Raw genomic sequence first — 12,352 nt, 5'->3', positions numbered from 1 at the left:
CCATCAGCCACAAGCCACTGCCCGGTGCCAACAAGCAGTGGAAACCCAACTTGCCAGTGATCCACAAAGGGGCTGCGTTCTTGCAAGGTGTGCAAGAGGTCAACCTGATCTTAGCTAATTATAGGCCAATCTCCAACCTTCCTTTTCTCAAAAATTCTTGAAAGGGTAGTTGTAAAACAGCTAACTGATCATCTGCAGAGGAATGGTCTATTTGAAGAGTTTCAGTCAGGTTTCAGAATTCATCATAGTACAGAGACAGCATTAGTGAAGGTTACAAATGATCTTCTTATGGCCTCAGACAGTGGACTCATCTCTGTGCTTGTCCTGTTAGACCTCAGTGCTGCTTTTGATACTGTTGACCATAAAATTTTATTAGAGATTAGAGCATGCCATAGGTATTAAAGGCACTGCCCTGCGATGGTTTGAATCATATTTATCTAATAGAATACAATTTGTTCAAGTAAATGGGGAGTCTTCTTCACAGACTAAGGTTAATTATGGAGTTCCACAAAGTTCTGTGCTAGGACCAATTTTATTCACTTTATACATGCTTCCCTTAGGCAGTATTATTAGAAAGCATTGCTTAAATTTTCATTGTTACGCAGATAATACCCAGCTTTATCTATCCATGAAGCCAGAGGACACACACCAATTAGTTAAACTGCAGGAATGTCTTACAGACATAAAGACATGGATGACCTCTAATTTATTGCTTTTAAATTCAGATAAAACTGAAGTTATTGTACTTGGCCCCACAAATCTTAGAAACATGGTGTCTAACCAGATCCTTACTCTGGATGGCATTACCCTGACCTCTAGTAATACTGTGAGAAATCTTGGAGTCATTTGTGATCAGGATATGTCCTTCAATGCGCATATTAAGCAAATATGTAGGATTGCTTTTTTACATTTGCGCAATATCTCTAAAATTAGAAAGGTCTTGTCTCAGAGTGATGCTGAAAAGCTAATTCATGCATTTATTTCCTCGAGGCTGGACTATTGTAATTCATTATTATCAGGTTGTCCTAAAAGTTCCCTGAAAAGCCTTCAGTTAATTAAAAATGCTGCAGCTAGAGTACTGACGCGGACTAGAAGGAGAGAGCATATCTCACCCATATTGGCCTCTCTTCATTGGCTTCCTCTTAATTCTAGAATAGAATTTAAAATTCTTCTTCTTACTTATAAGGTTTTGAATAATCAGGTCCCATCTTATCTTAGGGACCTCTTAGTACCATATCACCTCAATAGAGCACTTCGCTCTCAGACTGCAGGCTTACTTGTAGTTCCTAGGGTTTTTAAGAGTAGAATGGGAGGCAGAGCCTTCAGCTTTCAGGCTCCTCTCCTGTGGAACCAGCTCCCAATTTGGATCAGGGAGACAGACACCCTCTCTACTTTTAAGATTAGGCTTAAAACGTTCCTTTTTGCTAAAGCTTATAGTTAGGGCTGGATCAGGTGACACTGAACCATCCCTTAGTTATGCTGCTATAGACTTAGACTGCTGGGGGCTTCCCATGATGCACTGAGTGTTTCTTTCTCTTTTTGCTCTGTATGCACCACTCTGCATTTAATCATTAGTGATCGATCTCTGCTCCCCTCCACAGCATGTCTTTTTCCTGATTCTTTCCCCTCAGCTCCAACCAGTCCCAGCAGAAGACTGTCCCTCCCTGAGCCTGGTTCTGCTGGAGGTTTCTTCCTGTTAAAACTGAGTTTTTCCTTCCCACTGTCTCCAAGTGCTTGCTCTTTGGGGGTTGTTTTGACCGATGGGGTTTTTCTGTAATTATTGTATGGCTTTTGCCTTGCAATATAAAGCGCCTTGGGGCAACTGTTGTTGTGATTTGGCGCTATATAAATAAAATTGATTTGATTTGATTTTGATTTAATGTTTGATGGAAAACAAGTCCAAGACGTATACTTGGAAATGTTCATGTATCCATCATCTGACTTTTCTACTTGATTGGTTTTATGTATATATTTTGACACATGGTGCCAGTTCGTCCTACTGAAACCAGTGCATGCTGTGTTGTGTTTGTCCTCAGAGTGGCGTCAGGGTCGATTGGCTCGTGTTGTGTTGCAGGATGAAGACATCACCACAAAAATAGAGAATGACTGGAAGAGATTAAACACGCTTATGCACTACCAGGTAAGATACACAGTGTCCAGTATTACAGTTTCCTCGTGTGCTCTCAAGATGCACGTTATCCGAACCAAAAAGTGGCATATTTCAGTGCACTTCTCCAATTAATGTTTCCTGCTCTTGAAGTTGAGACAGTATCATTTTCATAATTGTGCCTGACTCACAAAATAGGGGACAATTACTGTGATATATATTACTGTGCAGGTGGCAGGAGAGCTGGACTCCTGACATCTCAGCCACTGTGTCTTCCTCCTCCCTGGAGAGGTCGAGCTGCTCCAGTCAGGAGGACAGCAGAGGGCTGAGCATCTCTCACTTTAATCCTCTATGCCCTGTTAACTTTTTTACACCAGCAGCAATTAGAGTTGTTGTGCAAACCTGCTTATGCCTTACCACATTCAGGACCACAAGTGACACCCTGCAATTTAAAAAGCCATAGCCTGGCATGTTTAACTGGATTTATACTGAAAAACTCTGCATGACCCCACATATATGTTTTCTGAAGAGCGGTTTTGAAGCTCAGTTGGGATTTCTCCAAATGTTGCCATCTTGGCAGTACCTGACTCCACCTAACATCCAGCCAGCCCATAAACGGGTGAAGAGGTGGGGTGTTGGCAGGACCTGCTTTGATCTAGGTGGGGCAAACGTGGCCTGGCCACATACCCATCTTGCAATTACCAAAACAGGTAAAGCTAAGGCTAACAGTCTAACTTTGGTTCATATCTTTGATTAACACATATTTTTATGGACTGGGCGGTGCTTTTCATAATGGATGGCTTGGGTGCCTGTATTATAAAGTATGACTGACATATCAATAACTGTTGTACCACTAGTGGAGCTACTGCCACAAAGCTACCTGCTAATTACTGCTAACCTGGTGGTAACATACAAATTAAATAATACTAAGACTTGACGCAACAGAAATACCAGAGCAACGATAGTCTGTTACTATAATTATCTGCACAGCAAGCCATTTTATCTCAGTTATCTGTCATAAAATGTTCAGTTCGGTCTATAGCAGCTAGTAGGTGCTGCTAGCAGGGTCCTGAATAACCAAAGTGACCTTGACCCCATTAGTTATACCTTTATGGATTAAAATATTATAAACTAGTAATATATATATATATATATATATATATATATATATATATATATATATATATATATATATATATATATATAATCAAGGAAAGGATAAAGGAAAACTAGCTATAGAGACCAAGCACTCCATTGCCTTCTATTTATGGTTTTAACAACCATAAGTAGAAGGCAAAGGAATGAAAACTGTGAACAAGACAGGTTTTATATTACTTATCAGAATTCAAGGTAGTGGAAAGGAGGAATAAAAGAAACAAAGTAATAAACAGACAAGACAATCGTCTCAGCAGGTCGGGAATATTTTGCAGTGCATGGCTAGTCAGACAAGAGATACCATCTGTTTGAGGACTTAATGAGGTTTTTTTCCGTGCTACCTCGTCAGGCTGGCGCTGATGTCAAGCTGTGGTTGTGTTTGGCTTGTGCACATGGAGATGCAGCTCCATCTTTAGACAGGATCCGGAACGGAGGACTGGGGAGTCTTAAGACCTCACACTGGGGAATCATTCTGAACTTCTGCCCTGGCAGAATAATTTTGCAGCTGTAGGTTTCATTTGAGGAAAGGACACATCGTGATGTTCTTCACGTTATCTTCTTTGTTTCTCCTTCCTTGTGACCTCCTTCTTCTACTTTTACACATTTCCTTTTGCACATTTTTTGACTCACTGGGATGTTCTCTGCACGCTTGCCATTTTTCTTCCTTCTTGGCTCCTGAAAGCAACAGTCTTCTCTCCTCTCTCTCTCTCTCTTCCTGCATTTCTCTGAGCACCTCTTCTCCCATGGTCTCTGCAGTGCTTTAATCCTTGATGAAGCGTTGTTTGTTTCAACACCATAATGGGTTCCTCTGTTGTCTTTTTGCTATTCTTTTTGTTACAAGCTGCCTGCTATCGCCAGCCAAGGGGCGATGCGAGTGGGCACGCTGTACACATGGCATGTGGCCGCCTCCCTTGGTGGTAACACACAATCGCACATCTGAAGAGCGCTATTGATCACCGATCTAAGGGTCCCTGTGCTGAACGAGAGGCCTCGACACTGTGCAGCTTCACAAAAGAAGCTGCCAGGCTGCAGGGCAATGTGGGGAAAAGTGTTGGTGAGAGAAACAGAGGTAAAGCAAGGATGAAAGTAAGCTAAAAAATATCCGTTCAGTGTATTGTTAGTGTTTATGATGAGCTGGCAATGGCCCCTCAGTGTGTGTGTGTTTGTACATGGCTGTCTATCACAATAAGGGAGCACAGCTCATTAGGCCTCGAAGAGAAAAAAACGGGAAGAGTGAAGTGAGTCTGAGAAATGCAGAGTGAAACTGAGCATCTTACTGAGTCCATGCTGAAGCTCCAAACATAACGCAGGCACAGGGACAAGCTACAGAGGCATTAAAATTCATAGGACTCACCACATCCTCAGCAACCCCACGGCTATTTACCCTGCCACATGAGAAATAATGACTTACAACACCTGAAAATGGAAATGCACACCTTCCCACTTCATTGCTAAAGCAACTTTAAGACATAAATGTGCACACTTATAGAAAAACAAATTCAGAATCCTTGCTTGACAACTTGGCATTCAGGAAGATCCTTTTACCCATCAAAAGAGAGATTCTAGATTTTTTTTTTTTTTTTTTTTATTGAGTTATGTAATTTGCTTTGGTTAACCATTGTCCTTGTTACTAGAAAGCATTACTTCACACATTCCCATTTCCATCTGCCCTTCCTATATTTCGTTGATATAATCTTCCAGCTACTGAACAGCCTCAGCTCAGGTAATGGATCCCACCAATTTCCAAACAATCCAGTATTCAGACATACAGGAGTCATTTGTGGAGAAGACGGCACCAATAATTTAATAAAACATAACATTATCCTAATCGGATAATCCTAATCCTAATTAGTCCTAATTGGTACCTCTTAAGGAAGCAAAATGACACAGTTTAGCCTCCGTATACAACAGTCTACACAAACTTGTATGATGGCCATCCCAGGATGGGACCTGTGGCCAGGTAGGGGTCCATGAATGATTACACAGGGGCCAACATTCAAAAATCTTCCAATCATCTGATCATTAGGATTCCAAAACACTATAGTTTGGACAAATTATGACTGAATGTAATGGAGTTACTGGTTAAAAATAGCAACAAAGGTCAATTTCAGTTTGTATAGGGGTCAAAGTGAAAGTTACAATTAGGTACAATTTTACTAAAAAGCCATGCAAGTTATTGTTTGAGCTACTAAGATTAAAAATGGTATGGTTTTGACCATGTTGAATGCTTGGTCTCCAGTGAAAGTTGCTACAATTTTACTATAAAGCCATGCACGTTATTGTTTGAGCTAATAACATTAATAAATGTATGGTTTTGACCATGTTGAATGCTTGGTCTCCAGTAACATAACTTAGCACAACAGATGGCGCAGAAAGCGGTGTAACTAGGTTTAAGGATATGATTCCTTCTTTATGTTCTCTAATGTCATATACCAACACAGAGCAGAGTAGCTACCTAAACTCTGTAAGGGAGTTAGAGTATCTTGTCAATAGTTTACATCCTCATTGAAGACGACTTTGGATGCTATAGCTCCTCTGAAAAAGAGAGCTTTAAATCAGAAGTGTCTGACTCCGTGGTATAACTCACAAACTCGTAGCTTAAAGCAGATAACCCGTAAGTTGGAGAGGAAATGGCGTCTCACTAATTTAGAAGATCTTCACTTAGCCTGGAAAAAGAGTTTGTTGCTCTATAAGAAAGCCCTCCGTGAAGCTAGGACATCTTTCTACTCATCACTAATTGAAGAAAATAAGAACAACCCCAGGTTTCTTTTCAGCACTGTAGCCAGGCTGACAAAGAGTCAGAGCTCTATTGAGCTGAGTATTCCATTAACTTTAACTAGTAATGACTTCATGACTTTCTTTGCTAACAAAATTTTGACTATTAGAGAAAAAATTACTCATAACCATCCCAAAGATGTATCGTTATCTTTGGCTGCTTTCAGTGATGCCGGTATTTGGTTAGACTCTTTCTCTCCGATTGTTCTGTCTGAGTTATTTTCATTAGTTACTTCATCCAAACCATCACATGCTTATTAGACCCCATTCCTGCCAGGCTGCTCAAGGAAGTCCTACCATTATTTAATGCTTCAATCTTAAATATGATCAATCTATCTTTGTTAGTTGGTTATGTACCACAGGCCTTTAAGGTGGCAGTAATTAAAACCATTACTTAAAAAGCCATCACTTGACCCAGCTATCTTAGCTAATTATAGGCCAATCTCCAACCTTCCTTTTCTCTCAAAGATTCTTGAGAGGGTAGTTGTAAAACAGCTAACTGATCACCTGCAGAGGAATGGTCTATTTGAAGAGTTTCAGTCAGGTTTTAGAATTCATCATAGTACAGAAACAGCATTAGTGAAGGTTACAAATGATCTTCTTATGGCTTCGGACAGTGGACTTATCTCTGTGCTTGTTCTGTTGGACCTCAGTGCTGCTTTTGATACTGTTGACCATAAAATTTTATTACAGAGATTAGAGCATGTCATAGGTATTAAAAGGCATTGCGCTGCGGTGGTTTGAATCATATTTGTCTAATAGATTACAGTTTGTTCATGTAATGGGGAATCTTCTTCACAGACTAAAGTTAATTATGGAGTTCCACAAGGTTCTGTGCTAGGACCAATTTTATTCACTTATACATGCTTCCCTTGGGCAGTATTATTAGACGGTATTGCTTAAATTTTCATTGTTACGCAGATGATACCCAGCTTTATCTATCCATGAAGCCAGAGGATACGCACCAATTAGCTAAACTGCAGGATTGTCTTACAGACATAAAGACATGGATGACCTCTAATTTCCTGCTTTTAAACTCAGATAAAACTGAAGTTATTGTACTTGGCCCCACAAATCTTAGAAGCATGGTGTCTAACCAGATCGTTACTCTGGATGGCATTTCCCTGATCTCTAGTAATACTGTGAGAAATCTTGGAGTTATTTTTGATCAGGATATGTCATTCAAAGCGCATATTAAACAAATATGTAGGACTGCCTTTTTGCATTTACGCAATATCTCTAAAATCAGAAAGGTCTTGTCTCAGAGTGATGCTGAAAAACTAATTCATGCATTTATTTCCTCTAGGCTGGACTATTGTAATTCATTATTATCAGGTTGTCCTAAAAGTTCCCTAAAAAGCCTTCAGTTGGTTCAGAATGCTGCAGCTAGAGTACTGACGGGGACTAGCAGGAGAGAGGCATATCTCACCCGTGTTGGCCTCCCTTCATTGGCTTCCTGTTAATGCTAGAATAGAATTTAAAATTCTTCTTCTTACTTATAAGGTTTTGAATAATCAGGTCCCATCTTATCTTAGGGACCTCGTAGTACCATATTACCCCATTAGAGCGCTTCGCTCTCAGACTGCGGGCTTACTTGTAGTTCCTAGGGTTTGTAAGAGTAGAATGGGAGGCAGAGCCTTCAGCTTTCAGGCTCCTCTCCTGTGGAACCAGCTCCCAATTCAGATCAGGGAGACAGATACCCTCTCTACTTTAAGATTAGGCTTAAAACTTTCCTTTTCGCTAAGGGCTTATAGTTAGGGCTGGATCGGGTGACCCTGGACCATCCCTTGGTTATGTTGCTTTAGACGTAGACTGTGTTTCATAATTATTGTATGGCCTTGCCTTGCAATGTGGAGCGCCTTGGGCAACTGTTTGTTGTGATTTGGCGCTATACAAGAAAAAGTTGATTGATTGATTGATTGATCAATAATTTTCAACACTTTTTAAAATTAGAACAACTTTAACGTTTGACCCCTGTACAAAACAAATTGACCCTTGGAGTTGATTGGGAGGTGATGATCTAGGGTGAAGCATTAGGCTTGAGACCAGAGGATCCTCGGTTCAAAACCCAGCCTGATTGGATATCACTAAGGGCCCTTGGGCAAGATCCTTAATCCCCAAGTTGTTCCCGGTGTATAGTGAGTGCCTTGTATGCCAGCACCCTGGCATCGATGTGTGAGTGTGTTTGTGTGAATGGGTGAATGTGAGGCATAATTGTAAAGTACTTGACCGTCTGATGCAGATGGAAAAGCGTTTATATATATATATATATATATATATATATATATATATATATATATACTCAACAAAAATATAAACGCAACACTTTGGTTTTGCTCCCATTTTGTATGAGATGAACTCAAAGATCTAAAACTTTTTCCACATACACAATATCACCATTTCCCTCAAATATTGTTCACAAACCAGTCTAAATCTGTGATAGTGAGCACTTCTCCTTTGCTGAGATAATCCATCCCACCTCACAGGTGTGCCATACCAAGATGCTGATTAGACACCATGATTAGTGCACAGGTGTGCCTTAGACTGCCCACAATAAAAGGCCACTCTGAAAGGTGCAGTTTTGTTTTATTGGGGGGGATGCAGTGCAACACATCTCCTTCGCATCATCCGTGAAGAGAACACCTCTCCAGTGTGCCAAACGCCAGGGAATGTGAGCATTTGCCCACTCAAGTCGGTTACGACGACGAACTGGAGTCAGGACGACGAGCATGCAGATGAGCTTCCCTGAGACGGTTTCTGACAGTTTGTGCAGATATTCTTTGGTTATGCAAACCGATTGTTTCAGCAGCTGTCCGAGTGGCTGGTCTCAGACGATCTTGGAGGTGAACATGCTGGGATGTGGAGGTCCTGGGCTGGTGTGGTTACACGGGGTCTGCGGTTGTGAGGCTGGTTGGATGTACTGCCAAATTCTCTGAAACGACTTTGGAGACGGCTTATGGTAGAGACATGAACATTCAATACACGAGCAACAGCTCTGGTTGACATTCCTGCTGTCAGCATGCCAACTGCACCCTCCCTCAAATCTTGCGACATCTGTGGCATTGTGCTGTGTGATAAAACTGCACCCTTCAGAGTGGCCTTTTATTGTGGGCAGTCTAAGGCCACCCCTGTGCACTAATTCATGGTGTCTAATCAGGCATTCTTGGTTATGGCCACAACTGTGAGGGGTGGGAAGATGGATTCTCTCAGCAAGGCGAAGTGCTCACTTATCACAGATTTCAAACTGGTTTGTGAACAATATTTGAGGGAAATGGTGATATTGTGTATGTGGAAAAAGTTTTAGCTCTTTGAGTTCATCTCATACAAAATGGGAGCAAAACAAAGTGTTGCGTTTATATTCTTGTTGAGTGTATAATGTGCATGCAGTCCATTTACCATTTGACCCTGTCTCCATGTTTGCTGTCTTTACCCCATAACTCCATCACCTTCAGTCATAGATAGAGCTCATGAAGTGGTACCAACAACCAGCTACAATCATGGACTAATAGTGTTTTGTGATGATTTGGAGAGTTGGTCTAGTGGTTGGAGGAGTGAGCTTGTGATTAGGGGATCCCTGGTTCAATGCTCTGTTGCGTTTGAAAATCACAAAGGTCTCTTTAATCACCAAGTTTCTCCTGGTGTGAATTTGACATCAATTTATTAATTATTCAATTTCAATTTATTGATTTATATAGCGCCAAAGTTGCCCCAAGGAGCTTCACACAATTCACAACAACACAAATTAATCTAAAATCAAAATTAAAAGCAAGAAAAGCACAATAAAAAGATAAAACACAGTAGAATAAAAAGAAATTACAAAGCAAACACAAACAGATTAAATAAATAAGACAGTCTAAAAAGTGGGTCTTCAGTCTTGATTTAAAAGTCTCCATCATGTCAGACTGCCTAGTAACAGCAGGTAGATCATTCCAAAGAGTCGGACCATGGTAGGAGAAGGCTCTATACCCCACAGACTTCTTGTTCATCCTCGGAACACACAGAAGCCCTGCGCCCTGCGAATGCAAGGGCCTCGCAGGTACGTAGGACTTAACCAAGTCCGCCAGGTAGGAAGGTGCCAGTCCATGAACAATTGTGTATCTGTTTAACCCGTTTTGCCACATTGGCAACAATTGTTGCCAAAGTGTATCACTGTCATTTTCTACTCACAATAAAAAATCTCAAAGGTACTAATGCAACTTTTTCCACTTATAAAAAAAAAAACCTGGGCATAAATGCGTTAAGATGGAAGTGTTATATAAATCCAGTTCATTTTCCATTCATAAAAATTGCAAATGGACCCTTGAGTTATTGCTTTGGACACAGTTTTAGTGATTAGATTGATGATGTTTGACAAAGTGCTGAACTGTGAAAGGTGGACTGTGATTTTCCTGCATATTAATATTTCTTGGCCACATTCACTTGTTGTAGTAGTGTGCATTTCAGCTGGAACATTATTAACAATGTGTAGATATTTGACAGTAAAGGGTCAAGCTCTCTACCTCAGACTAGAAAAGTATAGTTGTTTTTTAAAGTCTCATCTCCTGTTAACTGGTGACCGCTGCCTGTCTTCACTGGAAATGTAACAGGGACAGCCAACGAGATCCTGTTATCCACCTGACAGACCTGATGCATTTATGGCTATTTTCAACAGCTCCAAGTACAACAGATATGACAGCATTGATGTCTGTTGATCTTCTAATGCTCTGTTTGACTTTGCCCTTTGGTGGACACATTTCTCTGTGTGAACTAATTAACTTTAAGAGACAGAATGACACAAATAGACATTTACAGGTACAAAAAAAGAACATATTTAATTCATTAACTTGCCCATTTCATCTTATGTCCTAGTATTGATAAATCTCAGATGTTTACTGAATAACACATTTGATTGGTTTACAACTCTCTATAGATTTACAACAATAGATAGACAACTGAACACAAGGGGTGTTATTACCACCATAAAAGAGGCCATGAGTCCCTGTGCCATGTGTTTATTTGGCAAAGGGTTAGTGAAACGAATGAAACAATTTTCACAATACGTGATGAGATGGTTGTGAATATGAACGCTTTGAGTGACAGCTAGTGTTCCTGGTCCAGGCAGCAACCTATGAGGTGAGACCACTCTCAGTGGATACTAGCTGCTGTGGACTTGACCGTGTTTGTCCAATCTGAGCATTTTAGTGTAAACATCTACAACCCCAATTCCAATGAAGTTGGGATGTTGTGTGAAATGTAAATAAAAACAGAATACAATGATTTGCAAATCCTCTTCAACCTTTATTCAATTGAATACACCACAAAACCAAGATATTTAATGTTCAAACTGATAAACCTTTTTTGTTTTTGTGCAAATATTTGCTCATTTTGAAATGAATTCCTGCAATACATTTCCAAAAAGCTGGGACAGGGCAACAATAGACTGGGAAAGTTGATGAATGCTCAAAGAACACCTGCTTGGAACATACCACAGGTGAACAGGTTAATTGGAAACAGGTGAGTGTCATGATTGGGTATAAAAGGAGTATCCCCAAAAGGCTCAGCCATTCACAAGCAAAGATGGGGCGAGGATCACCACTTTGTGAACAGCTGCGTGAAAAAAATAGTCCAACAGTTTAAGAACAATGTTTCTCAATGTTCAATTGCAAGGAATTTAGGGATTCCATCATCTACAGTCAATAATATAATCAGAAGATTCAGAGAATCTGGAGAACTTTCTACACGTAAGCGGCAAGACGAAAAACCAACATTGAATGCCCGTGACCTTCGAGCCCTCAGGTGGCACTGCATTAAAAACCGACATCATTATGTAAAGGATCTTACAGCGTGGGCTCAGGAACACTTCAGAAAACCATTGTCAGTTAACACAGTTCATCACTACATCTACAAGTGCAAGTTAAAACTCTACCATGCAAAGCAAAAGCCATACATCAACAACATCCAGAAACGCCACCGCCTTCTCTGGGCCCAAGCTCATTTGAAATGGACACACGCAAAGTGGAAAAGTGTGCTGTGGTCTGATGAGTCTACATTTCAAATTGTTTTTGGAAATCATGGACGTCGTTTCCTCTGGACAAAAGAAAGGAAAAACAACATCCAGATTGTTACCAGTGCAAATTTCAAAAGCCAGCATCTGTGACAATATGGGGGTGTGTTAGTGCCCATGGCATGGACAACTTATACATCTGTGATAGCACCATCAATGCTGAAAGGTACATCCAGGTTTTGGAGCAACACATGCTGCCATCCAAGCAACGTCTTTTTCAGGGACGTCCCTGCTTATTTCAGCAAGACAATGCCAAGCCACATTCTGCATGT

General features: G+C 40.6%; 1 protein-coding gene across 1 annotated transcript in view; it reads left to right on the top strand.

Annotated features, from left to right (window-relative positions):
• plxna2 (plexin A2) overlaps positions 1-12,352 on the top strand; it is a 694,900-nt gene that overhangs the window by 645,422 nt on the left and 37,126 nt on the right. Inside the window, 1 exon segment of the mRNA XM_034173103.1 lies at positions 2,037-2,140. Within this exon segment, the coding sequence (XP_034028994.1) occupies positions 2,037-2,140 (104 nt within the window).

This window comes from Thalassophryne amazonica, chromosome 6, assembly GCF_902500255.1.
Source record: "Thalassophryne amazonica chromosome 6, fThaAma1.1, whole genome shotgun sequence".
Classification (NCBI taxonomy): Eukaryota; Metazoa; Chordata; class Actinopteri; order Batrachoidiformes; family Batrachoididae; genus Thalassophryne; species Thalassophryne amazonica.
This window is presented reverse-complemented; position numbering and strand designations above follow the sequence as displayed.